The sequence below is a fragment of the Meleagris gallopavo genome, chromosome 7, assembly GCF_905368555.1.
Source record: "Meleagris gallopavo chromosome 7, MGAL_WU_HG_1.1, whole genome shotgun sequence".
Lineage (NCBI taxonomy): Eukaryota > Metazoa > Chordata > Aves > Galliformes > Phasianidae > Meleagris > Meleagris gallopavo.
In genome coordinates, this window is record NC_139410.1 from 27,838,324 (window position 1) to 27,860,264 (window position 21,941).

At 44.5% G+C, this 21,941-nt stretch overlaps 2 protein-coding genes across 13 annotated transcripts in view; both read right to left on the bottom strand.

Moving 5' to 3' along the window:
- The window catches only part of ESYT3 (extended synaptotagmin 3), a 28,352-nt gene extending 11,853 nt beyond the window's left edge, over nucleotides 1-16,499 (bottom strand). The window contains exons 1-9 of the mRNA XM_010713859.4: nucleotides 16,151-16,499; nucleotides 11,784-11,825; nucleotides 10,819-10,953; nucleotides 10,217-10,293; nucleotides 5,069-5,135; nucleotides 4,436-4,525; nucleotides 3,574-3,629; nucleotides 1,518-1,638; nucleotides 372-545 (exon numbers count right to left, since the gene is read on the bottom strand). Coding sequence (XP_010712161.3) covers nucleotides 372-545; nucleotides 1,518-1,638; nucleotides 3,574-3,629; nucleotides 4,436-4,525; nucleotides 5,069-5,135; nucleotides 10,217-10,293; nucleotides 10,819-10,953; nucleotides 11,784-11,825; nucleotides 16,151-16,417 — 1,029 coding nt within the window. The 5' untranslated portion in view covers nucleotides 16,418-16,499. The remainder of the gene's footprint in view (nucleotides 1-371; nucleotides 546-1,517; nucleotides 1,639-3,573; nucleotides 3,630-4,435; nucleotides 4,526-5,068; nucleotides 5,136-10,216; nucleotides 10,294-10,818; nucleotides 10,954-11,783; nucleotides 11,826-16,150) is intronic.
- Nucleotides 16,500-18,813: 2,314 nt separating this feature from the next.
- The window catches only part of CFAP221 (cilia and flagella associated protein 221), a 35,023-nt gene continuing 31,895 nt past the window's right edge, over nucleotides 18,814-21,941 (bottom strand). For 10 of the 12 annotated variants that reach the window (XM_085228677.1, XM_085228679.1, XM_085228676.1 and 7 more), the window contains one exon: nucleotides 18,814-19,663. The gene's annotated coding sequence lies outside the window, so the exon portion shown is untranslated. The remainder of the gene's footprint in view (nucleotides 19,664-21,941) is intronic. The other 2 variants (XM_085228671.1, XM_085228670.1) reach the window with 2 other exon arrangements.

The following is a 21,941-nucleotide window of genomic DNA, read 5'->3' on the forward strand; positions in this document are numbered from 1 at the left end:
TTTTGAATTAAAATTAAACCCACCAGTTGATTTTGCTCACAAAATTAGAAAACTACAAACATCCCATATACAAAGTAAAACCAATTCTAGAGTAGAAGACACTTGCACAATCAGACTGCTGCACTGATTGATATTTAAAGCAATGCTTTGCATCTCCTCCAAACACCCACATATGTAAATCAGATCAACCTTCAGTGCCATTTCATGTTTGCAATGTAAATTTGACTTGTTTAAGGGACAGGAATGCCTCATCAATGAAGCAACAAGGAATTCCACCTGCTCCACTGCAGTCAGGTAAGAGAAGGTCCTCCAAGTACGAGGATGTAAACAGCTGTGCATCCTAGAGATGGAAAGATCAAAAGGTTCAGTACCTCAAATGTCTCATTCCAGATGGGATTAAGATCTCTGGAAATTGTCTTGCTTCGATACTGCACCGTGCCAAGCCGAAGAAGAGCATATGGGTCAGACTTCCCCCTGATTGCACCAAGGAAATTATCTTTCTGGACAAGGTTTTCAGCTTCTAACAGATGAACCCTTATTACTCCCTGGATAGGAAAAGACATAAAATCAGTCATGAAAATGTGATATCTGGATAATTATAACAGTTTTAGGAGGTAGCATGTTATTTCAGGCAGTAAGGTTAGTCAGAATGACAGGTTTGCAAAGATATACATTTTGAGACAGTATGTGATAAAACAATCACTTTTCCTATCATTTACCATGGGGCAGAACTTGCACAGATTCACAATCCCATCCAGATAGCTAGGTAGGAAATAGTCTTCAATTTATTTTAAAATCAGAAACATACAAATATACACAAGAACATACATCACAATCAAATTGATAGTGGAATCAAGATCAATTTCCACCAATTTAAAGAGAAACTAAGCAGCCAACGATAGGTTTTTATTTTACTGCAGAGTGGTCATTCAAATTCAAATTAGTGATGCAAGTTTGCAACAGGAAGCAGCCCTTAGTCATTCATTAATGTCTTCATTAATTAATATCTTAGGTATTCAACAGAAGGAGAAGACCAGAGATGTGGATGTATCAGATATTTCAGAGATTAGGGTTGGGTTTACTGGTTTAGGATTTTTTCCCCAGTTCTTTTCTTTAATATACAGATGTCATCCTCTGAGCTCTGTGTTTACACCTGTTCAGGGAATTACTAAAGAAAATAAGTAGCCTGTCACTTGTGGATCATGTATTTCCTTTCTCTAATTGAAGACCTGTGGTATTCTAATGAGACTACTGGTTTAAATTGGTAAATGTCTCAATGTCTAAGCAGACTTCTTATGCCACATATAAGCACTTCCCACCCATCAAAAATAAAGAGCTAGCCAATATTTACTTGTGTATTTCTGAAATACTGCCTACAGAAAGGCTATGATCCAAGTTGAAACGGCTGCTGAGAACCGGATGTGCAGGAACCCAACACATAGGTGTACATGCACTTGCACTACAGCAAATGCACATTCAGGCAGAATAACATCCTCGATGAAAAAAGAAAAACTCACGTGTGGGATAGGGAACCTCAACTGGGCAATGCTCATGTTCTTCTTCAAAGGCACCGTGATCCTGTTTGGCAGAACTAGCCGTGCAGCAATGTAATCTTGAATCAGCGAATCAGACATTACGCTGCAGGACGGAGGAAAAAGGAAAAAAAAAAAACCACAAATCTCTACAACCAATCACACGCCCAGTCAGAAAGAAAAAATAAGGCATAGAACCAAACAAAAGTTGAGATTCGCTCTCCTGATGTATTTCGCATTAAGAAGGGAAATCTCATTTCAGGTAACTGGATGGACCTTCACTACACTGGAGACTGTCTGAACTGAGGGTGCTGTCCATTTTGGAGTCTAGGGAACTTTCCAGTCTAATCTAACACTTACTCCTTTTTAGCTTTCCAGTTTAAAATTCTTTAGTCGGAATTCCCATGTTTGTATGGCAGGGACAACTGATTCAACCTGCTTCTTCTGAGCAAGGAGTACACGGCTATCACAAACCTTCTGTACCCTCTGGGTGATTATGAGAGGACTTGAACCTACTCCTACAACTCAGAAGAAGCAGAAGACAACAGTAAGAGGGAAATCTGGCTGCACCAAGCATCTGGAAGTCTTTTGCTCCCTTGATAAATCTAGTGCTTGTAAGGCAACTTCTCAGGGGAGGACCACGCAATGAAATTGTCGCAGTTCATAGAAGGAGCTGGATTCATAAAGAAGAAATGGCCTCTCCCCACTCCCTGTGCACAACCAGAAACCTGAAGGCTCCTGGCCAGAGCATAGGACTTCCTGACAAAATCCTCCCTGTGGCAAGGTGACAAACTATCCCATCTCGAATCTGAAGGTACAGCACCAAACTACACACAGCTAGTTTGTGAAGACAAATACCTGTGTGCAGCATCTTTGGTCTCTTAAGCAGGAGAATAAAGACAGGGAGAGCTCTTACTCAACCTGCATTTTAGCCTGTTCACAGCAGACACGATTTGCTCATAGCTTTCATGTGCTGTGTCGATGAACGAGCAAGGTTTTCTATGTTCAAATCCCTGTGAGAGAACCAGAGAGTGAAGATCTAGGACACCAAATTTGTATTTAATAATATGAGAGGTTGTAGGCAGGAACACCTACATACTTTTTCTCTGTAAGGATTAAGGAAAGTTGCATTAGAAAAGAGCAGATAAATTCCTCTGATAAAAACTGGAGCTCTCAGGGCAAACTTCAGGGCAAAAAGCCACTCTGGCATCAAATTAAGAAAAAAGCCCTTCCTCTCACTCAACATCAAAAGTCTTCAGAGATCCTTTATTGCATAAACTGGCACCTAAAGCAATCAGCCTCTTCCTGTGGCTGAGTATAAGTCTGCAAAGCATGTGGTGGAAGAAAGCAGAACATTATTGCCTGCATTCACTTTTACAGAGGGAAAGGCAGTGGCTGATTAACCACTGTGCATTTTGTTCCTGTCAACAGAGTTTTCTCCTTACACTGAAAAATAAGGAAAAAGTGGATCTCCAATCTGGTGGGGCAGATTAAAGCTTACAGTATTGAAAACTGATGAGATTTTCACCCTTACTGTGCAAGCCTTATTTACAAGGTCAACCCAAGAGGCATTGGGGAACAGTTGGGTTTCTTGAAATACAAGAATATTTCTCCTTTGAATATGCTGCAGTTTTCACTATCACGGACTAGATTTCAGTTTGCCAGAGGGCTGCAGCTCTGTGACACCTGAACTTTTTCCACTGTATGGTAACCAAACTTAAGCACAGATAACCAATACTCAGATCTGCTCAACTATCTTTATAAGTAACTGCCACGTAGAAACAGAAAAGCTTGTTTTTTTTCCAAACTACAGTGGCCTACTGTCACCCTAAAAAATCCCAAAGTGAAGTGATTACATCAATTTCGACATGATGCAAGAGCACCCTACTCAGGGTTTGCCAACCCCACAGCCAGATAGGATGATGGCATATCAGCATAACAACTTTTACATATCACTCTTGAGAACAACTTCTGATTGCTGGAAAAAGCTTTCCCAATTCCCAAAGGCTTTTCAAAAAAATGAAACAAAACAGACACTCACTTAATCCCTGGGACATCCAGGAGGTTGCTCATGCCTGCCCAGTTGAATTCCAAGTGCTACAACAAAGGCAGAGAAATGATACAGGACCATTAAAAATTATTTCAGGACAAATGCTGACTTTAAAGGAGAAGCAAATGCTTCTAAAACAGAGCTGGCTGTTTAAAAAAGGCCATACCTGCAGTAGTAAATGACTGCATTTATACGTTAAAATCAACAGCTGATAGCAATTCCCTCACCTGTCCTACCTGAAATTAAGGGGTCACTGGGGCTTATCCTGCAAGCACAGGAGAACACAGCAGTCAGCCCTTGGCAGTGGCCATTGGCAGATGCCCCAAGGTCATGCATAGTAAATCTGGCAGCTCTCCCTACACTTTGAAGTTGTTTTCTCATCCTTTCACTTGGAGGTTGGCCTGTGCTCTCAGGCAGTGATTTACAGCAACACAGATTCCAGGAATCTCTTGTTTATTGTACGAAGAGAAATCAAGTTTTTCATGAATGAAAACAATGCTACTACACATAAAATCCATGACTGGGATGATTTTAAATACATCTAAAAGCCTGTGAAATGGTTCCTGTGCTGTCACCATTGGAAATTCCTCCCCTTCTCAGGCGGAAGCAAACAAGTCTTTAGGCACTACTGCAAGAGAGTGGGACAAACACATTTCCTTCCCCTTGGAATTGAAGATGAGCATTTAGTAATCAGAAATTTGCTGTTCAAACACCTGCATTGCATGATATTCAGAGTTATGCAGGCTGGGTTACCAGGGATGGACAGCTTGTGGCATTCACCACAAGCCAATCCATATATTAAAACTGTCCCAGAGCCGAGAAGGCTGCAGAGCACAGATCCCTTCTGACTCACCGGTTTCTGCATAAAAAACAAGGTCACTGCTCCAATGAAAGGGGCATCAGTGAGAAGAGGTTCCAGTATCACTCGCAAAGTCCCATACAACTGCAAATACAACAGATCATGGAAAACCCTTTGAAGATATGCTCAGGGTACAGTTTCAAAACTCAGTTTTTCAATGAAGTAAATATATTTTAAAATCCTGCTTCAAATAACTTCAAATTACTTAGAATTTAACAGCAATAACCTCCTTTCCCCCCAGACTATTGTTACTGATACCAGGCAATGTTTTCTAATTTCAGAGTCTCTCTGCCATCCTGACTGCCATGTAATGCTGTCCTACTGCTGCTTCTGTGATCTGCCTATTAGCTTTCAACACTGTAAGAACAAGCTGTTGGCCTAACAGAAAACAGTCACAAATGCCCCAACAGAACTCTCTCTTTTGAAGTCCTCTACCAACATGCAGCTCCTCCAAACCCCAGTGGCAGAAGCTGGCCCACTTGATGCTCTAGCACTGAACCTGTCTAAGACTCGGGCTAAAAAGCTAAAATAATATTTAGGTGCTCTGCAAGGAAGACATTATTTCCCGAGCCAAAATACAGGGAGATAAAATCATCCATCCCAAGCCAGGAGCAGAACTGCACTCACCTGTACACCTTTCACCCCAAGATTAAATTTTGATATGTCCATGTGAATCTCGCAGTCTCCTACATAACTGAAAGAAAGTTCTCACATTATTCCACAGTTTGCAATAGTTCAGTGAGCAAATTTGGGCTGTACAGAGTAGAAAGGATAGGAGCTTAACAATTGCAACATCACACCCCAGGCAGAGAAACTGAAAAGCAACTGAAAAGGTTAAGTTGAGCACATTAAGCAGGGGTAAGATCCTCACAACAGAAACCCTGCGGTCAGCTAGGATATTGATTGCCTGCAAAATGTCAAAGCGTTTGACATTTGTGTTTCAAGGTTACTTTCTCATTCTTAAGAATGGCAGTTGGTTGGGGCACGCTTGTTGCTAGCAGGGAAACAACTGGCTCACTGGAAATTCAAAGCCATGGCAATAGCCCTCTTGTTCCCCTGATCCCATAGCACAATGTGGTGACCCATCTCCTGAGCCATCTTACCATCACCAATGGGTGCTGGATGTTATACTTCACCCTTGCCCACAGCCAAAAAGCCCATCTGAAGGACACATGCATCACTAAAAATAATATGGTTTCCCTGAAGCTGAATAAAAAAAATCAATGATTTACAATGAGATCTTAGTCATGGAGAACATCAGGCCTTAAATAAAACGAATGCCAAGTGTGGCACTTTCACAATTTGGAAATCACCTTAGACTTTAAAGTACAAACATCATCTCATGCTAAAAGCAGTGCCACTCCCCTGGGGCAGAACTTACTGATCTGTTGATGCCTCTGGCAGAAAACAATTAAGAGCTACCAAGTTCCCTTCCAGTCCTCTGAGAAATAGCTCTTTTTGGGTGCAAACACACAAACATACTGCAGGCAAAGCAGAATGGAAGGTACCAAAGCAAAGTGAACGTACATTGCTTGCTGCCTGTGTGCATACCTTCAGCCCACAATCAAAGGAAGATTTGTTTTTGCTCTGACCACAGGCAGACGGACAAACAACAAAGTTACCACTAATTCACACTGCCATTTGCACATAGACAGATCACCTCCATCCCAAAAAAGTAAAAATCTTGCCGAGAATGCACAACTTGAATTTGTCTCCATTTCTGCAAACAAAGTTCCTGAATTTTTCTTTAAGAGTCATTTAGCAGAATATAAGAAGTTTATAATGCTCAGATTAAAGCCTTTAATGTTAGAGTGTTTCTCATTTCTTCAGTAACCAACCTCACAGGCCACGTCAAAATTAACACAATCTTCCTTGCAGGCTAGACATATAATTAAGAAAACTTATTTTAACGTTTTAATCTCTACAATTTTGACATAATCTTGCAGTTCATTACACTGGTTCCTAACAGAGCTTTGTCAATATAAAGTCTAAATGAGAAGCCAAAAATGATTTGCATTAATTAGCCCAAGAGGATTTAATTCAGCCGTTGCCAGTGTCCAACACAGCAAACAACACCAGTGGTGTCTCATTTTACAATCCTTACACCACTTCACAGTCAAAAACTCTTCCCACCCTGTTCTAGATATCTGCCTTCCCCTGTAACATGTCAATACGTGCAATCTTGTTTTCAAGTCTAGATGTCAAAACTGCCTTTGCCCCTTTTATCAGAGCCCAAGTCTTTAATCACCCTCATGTCTGCTTCATACAGGAACCACTCCCACACCAGGCTGCCCAGTAGGAAGGATGCACTCTACTCATTAGTTCTACTCCTCATTAGTTCTGCTGCTCATTTCCAGTTTGAGTTGCTTATAATTTCACATGCTCCTCTGCTGTGTAAGCTTGCTGTGCTCTCTGCTCTTCTCCCCTAGACAGAGAATGCCTGAGCTGAGCTGTTGGGCTCCAAGCCTTGATGCTCATATGCACATAGAGCTGAGCTCCTCTGCTGGCATCCACAGGACCATGCTTTGCCTACATGTCAGGGGTGGAAAAAGAACTTGTTTCTGTCCTAAATCATATTACTGCACAAGGAGGTATGGACAGCACACCTGTGCTATGGGTGAAGATTGAAGATAAGCTTGTGGAAGCGTGCTTATCTATATCTCACCTGCATCCGTCTGGAAAAGCTGGGCCCATAGTGTTGAAAATAGAATCGCTGTGGTTGGAAAAGACTTTTTAAGATATCTGGTCCAACCACCAACCCATCCTCCCTGTGCCCACTAACCATGTCCCTCAGTGAGATATCTACATGTTTCTTGAACGCCTCCAGGGGCAGTGACTCCACCACCCTTCTGGATAGCCCATTCAATGCCTAACCACTCTTTCAGAGGAGAGATTTTTCCTAACATCCAGCCTGAGATGCAATGGTAATCCCACAGGCTTAAGGCAGGGAAGGATGCCACAAGACGTCCCTGCGCTGTTACAATTACTGAGTGTGCTGAGATCTCTGGATGCTACCCGACACAAAGGGTTATTTAACACCAGAGCAGGGCAGAGAGGCCATCCACAACATAACAACACCCGCTATGATGCAGTAGCTCAGCCTTCCCAATTGTGGCCATCCCAATCAGCACTGCAGACAGCGATGAGCCAAACAGCTCACGTGGATTCACTAGTGAGGAAACTCCCACAAAATTACGCCCGTCAAACACCAAGGAGTCATGTTACTAATATGCAGACACGTCAGTTCTATAATGTTCACTGCAACACAGCAACACTTGTCCGAAACCTAAAAGGGAATTCAGTCTCAGCATTGCAAAGTGCACTACAGCAACACCACAGCAATTACTCCATCCTCCTGAGGTGTTACACCAGGACTCAGCTCTGCGGGCAGATCCAGCCACTTATATCTCACCTTTGCCCTTAGAGGGAAAATGAGAAAGGAAGCAGGGCCAGGTGAGAATAGAGAGCTCTGCTGTTAGCACTGCTCAGAAGGCTTCTGTACATGAAAATGAGGTCGCTGATATATAACTTTATCCCCATGCACCCTTCACCTGGAAAATAATTAAAACAAAGTGCTTTCACTTCATCAGTGGGAAGTCATAATTTAATTTTAATTATTGAGCTGGGAGCACTGATTAAGAAAAATTGTGACGCCCCCCATCAAACATTAATTGGGAAGAGAGCAGCAAAAAAGAACTGTCACCAGCAAAATTGGCTGCCTGAACAAATACAAATCCATGAGCTAATCTACAGGTGTCTGAGATCACTAATGAGTTGGTCAGACACATTTCCACATCAGTACAGATAATGCTCATCTATCTTGATTGTGAGCATCCACACTGTTCCTGCTTTTGTTGAGGCTTATTTCTAATCTGAGCAGTAGCCACAATGACGTGGAAATTCTCATGGAACCCTCTTACACAGACATCAGCCCTCTGTGAGCAGCCACAGAGACAAGACTGCACAGACACACGTGCCAGGCAGCTGTGGGTATAACCAGCCACCCAAACCTGACTCACCAGCATGCAAGGAGAGGTAGTGCCAAGGGCTGCAGCCTCCCATTGGGGCAGCTCAAGTCCATCTCCTCTAACCAGCTCTTTTCCCAGCACCAGCTGCCATTAGTGCAGACACACATAGCTATTCACATACCTAAGGGGGACTGTTTTGCAATGGGACTTTGCCTCACTCCAGAAAAGAAGAGGTTGCCCATTTCTTTGATTAAGGAAAGGAGAAAAAAAAAAAAAAAAGAAGGAAAAAAAAAGGAAAAACACACCCCAAAATTGTTCCTTTAGCAACCTGGAAAAAAGCAGGTAAATAACCACCACTGCCCATGGATTTGCTTCTCACCATTCTTGCAAGTGATGCACTACCTCCTGCAGAAACTGTACAACACACAGCACCTCGCTCACTTGCAGAAAGCTGAAGTTAGGATATTAACATAGGAGAAACTGAGTCCTCAGAACAGCCCAGGAGAAGAGTTCCCCATCAGAGAGACAAGGCATGCTGAAGGCTCTTGTGTGAATACACGAAATACCTGGGTTATCAGATGATAGTTCAGGCTAAATTACTGTCAGAAGGAGGAACAGAAGCGAGAGGCCAGTCTGGAGATGCTGATGGGTCTGCCAAAAGGACAGGAATGAGGAGGTGGGGGAATCCCTCTGCAGCTCATTGTTAAGGCAGTGAAAATGAGTATGTGGGAGAAGCAGCCTGGAGAAGTAGTTTAATAGAGAACAGTATCTACCTCCCACAGAGCCTTCAAGGCATCAAAACCCTCGATCTCTGTGTGGAAAGCATGATTGATTTGCCACAGGCCCTAAAACTGGGCTGGCTGTTACAAAGAGCACTTCGCAGGCTGTGCTGAAGTACAACATGGCTGAAAATGAAATACGTTGTCTTGCAGGGAGAGACAGTGCCCTGCCAAGGCCCGGGAGTGCTACCATGCCACTGCTATATGAAGCAGCAGCACAGCTCTGAGCAGCCCTGTGCTGCTGCCAAGACAATCTGCAGTTTTACACTGCTTTTTCCTGGTACTACCATGAAGAAAAGACATTTATATTGGGTGGCCCAATCACCCACCACAGAACTACAGCAGCATTCAAGTGGTAATTCCCCCACTCATTCCATTCTCCAGACAAAACCAGAGGAGGGTTTAGCTCTGCTCGATGTTAACGAAACACACAAGCTCATTCAAATCAGCCTGGAAGGAATCAACAAATGTTGTATCTAATTTTTTTTTTGTTGTTAATAGAGTTAGAGACAGTTTTCTGCTAAAGAACAGCTTTAATTTTAAAAAAAAAAGCAAGTACACTGGCTGGCACATGCACATAGTGATTAAAACAAGAGGATTAATTTAGGGGAAAGAATTAAAAAATAAATAGTGCAAGTAGTTCTGCAAGAACTGGAGAGGTTGGACTGAAGAAAAACTACATGGGTGCAACTGACAGAAATACAGTTCCAACAGTCCGCTTCTTTCTGTTGTGAATGGAAAAAACAAGGGACACAACTCCACATTCATGACAGCACTGGTAGGCCAGCACAGGTAACACCTGTATCTGTGCAGGTAATGGCATGCTCTGGCTTAAAGGCTAACGCACAACATCTCACTTCTGCAAATAACATCCAACTGGGAACTGATTCACTCGTATCACTCTAGGCTGATATCAGGCAAGCAACTCCATGCTGATGTTAGAGAACCATGTGTTCAGTCCAGCATGACAAACCACACACGTGCTGGATAGACAGTGAATTAAGACAGAATCAACGATGCAATGTTACCATATCTGCAGGTCTAGGATAACTTGTCGTCTATCAATTTCTTTGGTGTAGACTTTTACTCCGTTGATTCTAGGGCACTGAAATAAAGACAGACGAGATATGATATAGTTATTATCTATTAGATGAAGTCCAAATGAAGAGTCCTATCCACTTCACTCAGTTCAACTACAGTATTGTTCAACAAAGACTTTGAAGAGCTGCATGTAAAGCATGAGTAAGGCACACAAGTTTTTGTTTTAAAGACCTAATGTGAACAGCTCTAGATATAGAGCTGATTGTGAGCGATTCATGCTACAAGTCTTAGGAAGCCCTGAAACTTCCTTCTGTAAGAAACGCAGACATGCTTCTTTTTCCTATTTCCAGTTGCATGACATTGACAGTGACAAGAGATGTGTGTCCTCTATCATCTTTCTTTCACTGTGAAGATGCTCAAGTCAATGTGAGTAAGGACAAAGGAGGCAGCAGTACTGTAACGCCAACTATTAAATGCACAGAGCTATTAAAGAGCTGAACGTCAGGGTCCCAAACAAATGCTCTCCCCTTTTCATCCAAGTTTTTTTACAGAAAACCAAAGTACGAGTGTTGCAAAGCATTCACACTACCTTCTCACCAAACTGGATCTTGGTAAAGGTGCATGTTTTCAGATGTACACTCTTTGCTCTAATTTTTGGTTCCACAACTTCTTTGAATGTTTTTTCCATGATTGTCCCAAAGTATGGCCAAGCCTGTTCAAGGACCTACAGAACAGCAAAAGCAAAATATCTTATATAAAGTGTCATTCGTACATCTTTAGTTGAGAAATAGATGCACATTACAGAACACGTGACAACTAATGCATGCCTGCTCTTAACAAATAGAAAGTCACATTTGTGCTCTTAAGCCACTCTTTATGGAAAGATCCATACCAGTTCCTCAGAAAAGGAAACTGCTTTAGGAAGTGAATACTGAGTTTTCAACCCCATGGAGTCTGTTGACTGCTTCTAACCACATCGACTGAGCCAGCAAATCCTAGGGTTAAAGTTTCTAAAGCAAAGCAGTCTCTAATTACTGGGAAGGTCACAAAGTTCCCTAGAGGTTATTTGGAGAGGAGAGAGGTGAGCTTTTACTTCAAAAGAAAGATTCTCAAACAAAAACAAGATAGTTACTAAGGTGTAAGTTGAGCTGTTTGCTTTGTATTCCAGAGCCCAGTTCCAGGGAGAGCCTGATTCTAACTGCTGATGGGCACCTGCTCAGAGAGCATCGCTGGCAAAAGGAAATAACTACTACTGCTTTTGCTAAGATAATAATACAGCCACACAGACATACATGCATGTGTACACACATGCACATGGACTTTTGGTTTTAAAATCTCAGAATGAAGTCGTGTGCTCAAATTCATCACATCTACATCAGCCAGGTGCACACATCTGGCTCTCACCAAGACTCCAGAAGCTCCAAAACTTAAATACAGACGTTGCTGAGACTGAACCTTGTTGTAGTAACTTACTAATCTTCTTAGGCTTAGAGTTTGTGCTGGGATTCAGCTCAGAGCACACAGCCTCACAGACTGGAGTTCGGAGCTCCTCACCTTGTTCAGCCACTCCACTCGCTCAACATCAGGGAAATGGACCTGGAGGCAGAGAAAAATAAAGTGAATGCCACATGCAATTTGTTTTGGTATACCGTGTCACATGCCAAAAATACCACAGAGTGTACTAATCTGAGATCCCTCTGCTCTCATACACACAACTTTTATAATTTATTGTTTCTCTGAAAAACTACTAAATTGTAAAAGGCAAAAGCAGACAGGTGTGTTGATGAACCAGTACGCCTCTGGGCATGTTTATGTCATTAAAGCAAGTGTCATATCCTGTTCCTCGTGAAGCAGCATTAGATCTCTCACCCCTCTTGGTCATGCAATGGGAAGCCGCAAGAAGCTGCTTCCCTTCAAGATGATGAGATGTGAGGGCTCTGTTTCCTGCATGGGCTCACCCTAATCAGGACACCGTGCTCTGGAAAACAAGAACCTGTCTGGAAAATTCAACTGACATCCAATTTGAGCAAAGGTCCACAAACTGCCTTACTACAAACTCATCCTTCTGGATGTAGTATTTTCCACCAGTGCTGCAGGCTGATGGTACTGCAGGAGGGAAGGACAGGATGGCAGCTTCTCAGCTCTATAGACACACTCCAACAGAAAGGGACTCCTTACACTATCATCTAGCCTGATGGGCAGGACAACACATTACCTCCATATACATATCCATATACAAGAGCTGTGAGCTACACTCTTCAGTCAAGGGCTTTTTGTATAATTCAGCAGCAGGGATGTTTGGATGAAACAGCAGACATTTGCAGATAATGACAGGACAAGGAGAAATGGTTTTAAACTAACAGAGGCCAGTTGTAGTAACTTTAGATATTAGGAGGAAATTTTTCACTCAGGGTGATGAGGCACAGCTGTCCAAAGGCGCTGTGGGTGCCCCATCCCTGAAGATGATCAAGGCCAGGTTGGATGGGGCCCTGTGCAGCCTGAGCTGCTGAGTGGCAACCAGCCCACGGCAGGGGGGTGGGACTGGGTGGGCTCTACAGTCCCCTCCAACCCAACCATTCTGTGATTCTATGATAGGATTTTATGAACTGACAGTAGTTTGCCTTTTTTTTCTAGCCTGATGTGTGATTTCAGAACCTGTTTCTCTTGCTCAAATGATGTTCCAAATGATCTCCAATTATTCTATTTAAAAATCAAAGTGATATTGGCATATTGTTTACAAGCAACTTCCTTTGATGCTCTGAACAGCAACTTTTCCATTAAATAAGATGCAAGCTCACTGAAATATCAGCCTATCCAGCTTTATTTGCATGATAAAGTGAGAATATTGCACCAGAAAGGACAATCAATTCTGACAAAACGCATCTGACATTTCACAAGAAGGAGGGTGATGTGAATCCAGGGACCTCCACTTCACCTGCCAGCCCTCCATCTCCCACCAGATGGCCCTGTGCCAGCACACACAAATACGGGGTGGCCCAAAGGCAGCTGGTCCCCAACTTCAATGCACCAATAAGCCCCACAGTGTTCTGCAGCATCTGCAGGACTGTCCTGGATCAGTCACAGGCAAAGCAAAGCAGAGATGGAAGCGGTGTGGCAAACCATCCTTCAAACGGCCTTCCAGACAGAAGAGGGGATGTGACCCAAAAGAAAGAATAGACCAGGACTCAGGGCACAACTTAGGCCTCCAGATCCCAGTAAGGAAGTCACAGCCCACTTGTGAGACCCATCACCATTAAATGGAGTACAATACAAACCCCAACACTTTGCTAGAATTATTCACTGGAGCCAGAGCTACCAGAGGTGCAGCTGTAAAAAGTATCCTAGAATTGAGGCCAGTGGCCATTAGGCTGCAGCAGTACCCAGGAGCACCGACCATGAGATGGAAGTTCCAGCTGGACTCACCTTAAGATAAAGCAAAGCAAAAGTAAACTGAGCTACGGACATCTAAACTGAACAGCCCAGGGCAAATCCCAAAGAGCAGCCACCACGAGTCACACATCTGCTTCACACCTCGGATCACTGCAGCAGGACTGATGATCTTTAAGGTCCCTTCCAGCCTAGGCTATTCCATGGTTCTGTGATCAGGATCGTGTTCCCAAGTTTGCCATGGATACAGCACGGATAAGAGAAGCACAAAGGACTTCTTGCTAAGCCCAGAACCAGCCACCAAGAGCTGCCAAGTTCACATGGTCCCAAAATAAACCTTACTCCATAACCCTGAGTAAGTCATGCTATCAAAAATCAGTTTTCCTCACCTACAAAAGCAGGCATGCTACTTGCCAATATTTCAGGAGTGCTTCAAAAATTACTTAGCATTTGAAAAGACCTTTGAAGATCAAAAATAGGAGCGAGGGCCGATTACCAGCAAGTAAGAGAAGTGTAGGTTTCTGCAAGGCTCCACCTTGCCCTGGAGCAGGCCACACCAACGAGCACAGCAATAGCAAAACCCACGTGAGAGACAACAGCACCATTCAAATGCAACACGGGAATGTCTCCATAGAGGTTGCTTGTCTTTTGTTGTTTCCTTCGTTTGTTTGTTTTTAAGGAGACGGGTTTCTCAGCTCCCAGTGCAGGGGTGAAGAAAGAATGCCTAAAAAAGCTTTTTGCACGAAGAAGGAATTGGCAGACCACGCTTTAAAAAAAGGCTGTTCTTTACCTCTAATATCAACAACTTCTCACGCAAGCGGTTTGACATCTCGATGTACTGGAACCAGACTGCTCAATACAAGCCAATTTCCAGCCTGATTTCCTATGGAAGCACAGCCTGCCCATGTAAGTGTATAGCACAGGAATGCTTCCACTCCAAACTCACCATCTGCTTTCAGCCAAGATACCGGTGCTGGAAGATAACCCTGCAAATTCCCTGGAACAGATGGTTGAGTAGACGAGGGAAACCCCCCTCATGTCTTCTCCAAAGGGAAGGCTGTGATACAAACACATCTCCTAAAAACTGATCCCAATGCTGCACAGAGCTTGAGCCTGCACTGCTCTTGCAGAGTACTGTTTTTCACTAAGTGGAATCATAGAGTCACAGAGCCGTTTGAGTAGAAGGGACCTTTAAAGGCCATCTGATCCAAATCCCCTGCAATAAGCAGGGACACCTACAGCTCCATCAGGTGCTCAGAACACCGTCCAGCCTGACCTTGGGTGTCTCCAGGCATCCACCACCTCTCTGGAATCAGTCTTAACTCCTCCCCGAATGGATCATCTCCACTGTACAATGGGACACCCGACAGGACAGCTATTTACCCATTCCCTCTCCCCTAAGATGCTGCCAGCGTTCCACACCAGCAGTGCCTTTTCTAAGATTACACTGCAGCTTCAACCCGCGCTCCCACCTGAGTTTTATTCCTGCTCCCACCTCTGCACGTCAGGAGAGAAGAACAGATGGGACATTTTTAGAGCTGTTACAATTGAATGCTGGAGGGCAAAAAAGAAAGATTAAAAAAAAAAAATGACACCACAGACAATGAGCTGAATAGGCAGCAGGTGAGGAACAGCCTTCAGGACTGACACGGGGGAAAAGAAGCAGAAAATCGAACTGAGGGAGGGAACAGAAGGAAAATTAAAAGTGAAATATAAAAAAAGCACCGAGTTTAAGCTCACTTATGCAAGCAAACGCCAAACTGATGCTGAGCAGAACTTATCAACGACGAAAAGCAAAAAGAGGAGATGCGGCAACGCTGATAAATGCTAAAACCAACACAGTGCACTCTGCTGCTCCGGAGGGTTTTAAGCACTGTGGATGCGAACCAGCAGAGCCTTCATGCGGGACGGGCTCCTGCGGCTGGTGGGAAACAGCCCGTGCTGGGAGCTCCATCCCACGGGCGCGCAGCTGCCGGCCGCAGGAAGGCGCACCGAGGGCTGCAGGCTGCGCAAAGCGCATCGCTGACCGTCAGTGCCTTCACGGAGCGCTCCGACAGATACAACTCTTTCACACTCTCTCCTTGTTTTCCTACCAGCCCCCGGCACGTTTTTGAACGCTGAGCAAATGGCTAAGAGACACGGTCGGTCCTTTTTCTATTAGGCAGCCGGGCACCGAGCAGCCAGCCAGCGGTACCGCACGGAAAGCACTGCCAGGCTGTCACGCTTCCTCGCCTTAAAGCCTAGAGGACGGCCGGCAACGAGGAACAAGCAGGGGCTGCTTCGCACCAGCAAGAAAGGCAGAGTGCGTTGTGCTCGTAGATATAAGTATTACTTTTTTCCAAACGGCAGAAGAGAAAAACGGAGAAAACTTTGTCTAAAGCATCTGCTAAGCTAGAACAGCCGGAACAGCGCATCTTCGGAAAAAGATTTCTCCGGGACACTACACGAGCGATCGCACAACTTCCAGCTCAACGCTCCCTTTTCCCAGCTGGACTCGGAACCGCGCTACCGTCCCCACCGCCCGCCCCACTCACCCACGCCGGCAGATGCCGGGCGGCCAGGCCCCGCCGCACCGCTTCCCGCTCGTCCTCCAGCAGAACCGAGGCGGCCGCCAGCCGCTCGCGCTTCCCCCGCCGGTTGCGCGCCCAGCCCAGCGCCAGCGCCAGCCCCAGCAGCAGCCAGCTGCCGCTCAGCCCCAGGTACCCCGCCAGGTACACGGGACCGAGCCACAGCAGCGCCCGACCGGCGGACGAGAGCAGCGCCCGCTGCGGGGAGGCTGGGCGGGAGGCGGCGGGATCCATGGCTGAGCCCCGGCTCCGCGGGGTCCCTCGGCCGAGTGCGGAGATCCCGCGGCGAAGCGGCGACTGCCCCCGCCCGGCGGGAGGCGCGTCCCGTGCCGCCGGCTGCCCGCCCGGCCCCTGCGCGGTGCCGCGGGGAGCGCCGCGTTGTGCCGCCCCCTTGCGGGCGCCCCGCGCAACTGCCCCGAGCCGTTACCGCCGGCCTCTTCTCCACTATTGGCATAACCGCGCGCCGCCGCTGGACGCTCCGTGCGGGAGGCGGCGGTGCGACCTGTTGGTTCTGATGCTGGGAAAGGTCAGAACGGTCCGTGCTCCCTCGCTTTTCGTTCTGATGGAGATGCCGTGAGGGATGTCGCATTTTTAAATACTGAGAATTACGCGTTAGGTATGAGGTGTCGTTTGGGAACCCTCCATCAGTTTTGCAGATGCTTTTACTTTCAGGAATAGCGATGCTGCATGTATCTGCATAGGCTCCGGGAGACACTGTAACTGTACAATTCCACATTGTGTTTTCCACTGCTGTTTTCCTGTTAGGCAGAGGCTCCTCTTTGTTCAGCAGATGAGCCGAGAACATCAGTGCATGGTGCCAGATTTTATTGTGGCTTCTTTTTCACAGTAGCTGCACAAGGCAACAAATGAGGAGCCAGACACAAACCTCCGAGAAAAGGAAGCTAACCATGACTGGGGAGAACAAGGTTCAGCCCCTGTAGGATTTGTTAATTATGGGTCAGTTAAAAATCAAGCAGTACTGCAAGTGATCCTCGTTTGTATGTTACTCATTGCATATGGCTGATCTCTGATGGAAATCAGTTCAGGCAGCTGAAAAAAATGGGGCTTCAAATGCCTCACATTCGACAAACTGACGTGTGACATCTGCTGTTACCAGGTTCTTTCAGATACAGCCCCCTCATTTCCCCCTCTGCAACATGAGAGGGAACACGTTCCTCCTGGGATGCTGCAAAGACAAATCAGAACAAACAAGTACTCTGTGCAGCGGGCAGCAAAGCCCTGCAACTTGGAGAGGCAGCTTCAAAATGGGAGCTGGAAATATTCAGCCCAAACTCAGCTACAAACAGATAAGATGTACCTGCAGGTGGCAGCTTTATGAGTATGAAAAACATATTGGCCAATTTCATAAATTATGGTGTCTTTTTTTCTTAGTCTTCATCCAGTTGATCACAAAAAAAACCTGTGCTCAAATTAAAGCATAATAAGATAATGAAATGTGTACAAATGAAAAGAGCATTTCCAGTCCTGCAACGCAGCCAGCAGCTGCTGCTTTGTGAAGGAGATGCTTCCGTGAAAGCAGAACTCTGTGTCCTATCCCTTTAAAAAATAAGTGTTTCCTTCTGTTTTCTTAGGGAAATATTGAATCACCATTCAAGAGGCTAAGACCTATCTATTTTCTATTGGAGAAAGTATGTTCCAGACTGTGAGTAGACTGCTTTCACACACCACATTTTGGAGCCACTGGAAGGTGGTCTCATTCTCAATCACAAGGAAATTTCACAATGCGTCTCTCAGTGTTTGCAGGACAGTCAGTAAGGTAATGACCCAAAGCTTTGCTCTGGCCTGTGTGGCTTCACCTCTGATATAACTTGACTATCAGCACCGTAGTGCATTAGAGCTGTGATGAAAGCACAGGTGGTAGTAGAACGTGACACAGATTTTACAGAAACTGCAAGCCTTTCTAAGTGCATTAGTACTGAACTTGCTGCCTCTCCAGCTGACCGTCGTAACTAAGGCAACCTGCTCTAAAGGTGGGGAGTTATGAAAAACCACTGCCAACACCTTTTCTTTTAACTGTGGAGATCACGTGAAGAAATTAATCCAAAACATCCATGTATAGCAATGCAAGATCAAAGGGTTTAGTGAAGATGACTTTCTAGTTTTCTTGTACCCACAGGGCTTGTGACCAATTCCCACATTAATGCTAATAGTAGAGGTGAGCTGTCTTTTCTCTATGCGCCCACAGCGAAATAGAAATTGCTAATTTAAGGATAAAAGCTTATCCCCTGCATTAACAGAATTACTTCTTTATCAAGAGCTGATTAAAGCATTTGTCCTCTTTGGCACGCCATGCCATATGACAAGGAGTTATTGCTCAGTTTCCTCTGGGTTCACGCTCTGCATCCATGCACAGTTCACCCTGTCAAGCAAAACCAACATCCCAGAGCAGAAAGCAAACCCCTTATATCTACTGTTAGTGGGCGTTCTGCTGAGCCTGGAGAGCATTTCCACAACAGCTCTGCTTGGGAATACGTGCAAAACAGGATCATCTAATGCTGACTTTTAAAGGCTGCTTCATTGTGCTTTCACCCTCATGCTGTGTTTTGTATCTGCCTGGTTCACGGCTTCCATCTCTGCTTTTGTATAACAGAGAAGCACTGAACAGCTGGTACTTTCTGCAATATAGTGAAATAAGTGAGAGCAATTTATTTCACACAGCCACTTGCTCTTGTTACAGAGGGGCCAGTAATGTGAGGGCAGAGCAGAGGGATGCAGGGCAAGCACCATTGAAGGGAAAAGGGTGGTGTGGCAAAGAGTTCTTGTCCTTCCTACCAGCAAATCCCACACTGCTCTGACATTGAAGAGTCACAGCAGATATCTAGGTTAGCAGAATTTGGAGAAAAGCTATGCCTTTTCTACACAATCTATATATATACATACACATACTGTATATACATACATACATACTTACTATATATATATACATATGCATATAAACTGCACAGATGAGAAAGTTAAACAATAGAAAGCACAGTCTATGACGGCAGTGTTAGGAGAGAAAAAATAAACTTCCATTAAAGAGAAGACAACATTTGCCAGTGTTTCCAGAGATGGACTTCGAGCTGGAGCTGTCACTTTGCTGGCTATGGGGACAAGACACGCCATTTTCCTCTATTTCCTCATTTGGCTCTAGGAACGACTCTGATTTACCCTCGACACCAGCGCACCTCTTCTTCTGGAGCCCACGCTGACCCGTAAGCAGCTGCTGCCACCTGCTGTACACAACAGCTTTTAGTTCAGGAAGAAAGGCTACGGAGAACGGAGCGGTTATGATCTGTCTGCCCACGACAGATCCGTGGATGTTGCCACAAGGCGGCTTTGCATCCCATCATTAACATTAGTGCACAAACCAGATTTGGAAGATAATTTACAGCGTGGATTGAATAAAAATGATTTATCAAATTAAAATCTGTACTTATTGAAACTTGACTGTATTTCACAAGCAGAATCAGCAGAGATCTGAAATAAGCCAGAGGAGCGTCAGTTTATTTTCAAACATCTTTGCAGAGTACCATTTCTACTAGTGTAGAAGACATTTTAAACTCAGAACCACGGCCTGTTAAACATACTCTTTCTTCTAAATTTCTCCACTATCATGGATTTATTGCTTTTTTTTTCCTCCTGTTTGAACAGTTGTATCTGCAATAGGATAGGTACAGGCTACTGACACACGTTAGGCTGTGAAAACTGTCTTTCAAGTGCATGATGAAGTTACTGAACAACCCTATTAATAATTTATAGCTTAGTCTGCAATCGGTAGAACTTACATTTTGCTGTATTTCGAGTGCTTAAAGGCCTTGACTGAGCTCACAGAAAACTCTTCTTTAAGGAATTAGAGTGCTCAACCCTTGTGAAACACATTAAAAGCATCAAGCAGCGAGGAAGCTAATTTATGAGTTACAGAGCTGCTGTCCTAGTTGGTACCTCTCCATCAGAGGTGAAAGCGGGAAGGAGAAACTTTCTTGTTAAGTTTCATAGAGATTTGTTTCTTCCTTAGCATCTGAAGTGTCAAAAAGCAAAGGGGTTTGCTGATAATCTATACCTGCTTTAACTAATAACACATTGAAGCTAGTCTCTTTGCACCCAAACTTTGAAAAAGTAATAGGTATATCATCCAGAAGGAAAGGAGGGAGGTAAACACCAACACTTTCTGCTCCTTTCTTTCTGCTGCAAAGCTGCCATAACTGCACCTTCAGTGAAGTCCATCTGAAGTGAAGATTTGCCTGAGCGCTCTTCATGTCTTCAGTGTGTATCTGACAGCGTGGGACACAGATCACACTGGGGCATATAGAGTTGACAGCAGCAGGAATACACGTGAGACTGTGTGGAATGCCATTTACATTTTTGCCTGCTCAGAAATCCCTTCATCGTAATGGATCCTGACACGGGAACACCTGCCTGTTGTGTCCCACTTGGAGAGTGGCTGCCAAAGATGGCACAGCTTGCAGTGGCACAGCCAGGCTGGCACAGTGTTGAGAAATCAGTTGTACAGAAGCCACATTCCTAGAGCTGAGTTATTGCCAAGGAGCAATGACAGCACATTGCCTCCCAGCTCCTGCTGTGTTTCTACGTTGCATGTTTAGCCTTTTCTGTGGGAAAGACAAATGTGCACAGCCTGACTGACTCCCTCTGAAGAGTTCCTACCACCTGTTTGCAGGGTGTGCTTTCAAGAAAGAGATGGAGGGTTGGATTCTGGAAAGTGCTGCCTTCAAAGCTCCGGAAAGTTCAATGAAAACCTTGTTCATACCAGATTCAGTGCTGAACCTAATAGTTAAGAGCCCTGAAAACCTCCCTGAGCAGGCAGCTCTGCTCAGTGCTGCAGTTTTGCACTGGGTGAGTTTTCAGATGAATTTTCTTATCTTGTCATCAGTACGTGCAGCACACAAATAAAGACTTAAAGGAATTGCATAGTACTATGGAAGTAGCTTAATAAGAGCTTAATTCAGAATAAAGGGTTTTTCTATCAACCAAATCTTTTGTAAGTGGTAAAAGTGTGTAAGTGAAGGGCATAGGTGATATACTGAGATCAGTGCTTGAAGTATGCCATTATGCATATGCATATGAAGATAAGTGCATAGAAAAGCAAGTAAATACTCAGCACTGAGGGGCAGCAGAGTAAGTGACTACAAACAGATTATCCACTGTTTTGAATTATTTTGGCTCCATTAAGATTAGTGGAGCCAAATTAATAGAGAGAAGCTGACTGTCTGACCTGCAGTTCAACATACACAGCATTAATGCCATTAAAGCTCATTTCCAAGAGCAAAAGCTTGGGTAGAGAAGTTAACAAATGTCTCACTCCTATAATGAGGAATCCTAGCTGGTCATTGGTTCCCAAGTCAATGTTTTCAGTGTTTGTGGCCCCAGTCTTATTCAGAAAGCAGGAGAGACAGCATTATTCAATCAAAGAAGCCAACATTACCTCTGCTGTTGCATTAACTGGAATTACCATTTCCTGCTCCAGTGCTTACACTTCTAATGTTAGAAAAGACATAGAACTGCCAAACGAAAACCATATTTCATGCTTTAGGAGAAGGCAACTGTTGATATAGTCTTTCTCTGTTATGGGTTTCATTTCAGATGGCCAACACTGCTCACACTCAGGGTAAATCCCATTGTATTTGAAATGCAAACAAATAAGTGTTTAGGGAGTAGCATTTCAGTGTGGCCACTTGGAGCTCTGGACATCAAATTCATATGTTTTCACTGCACACTTACACTAAATAAACCATTTATC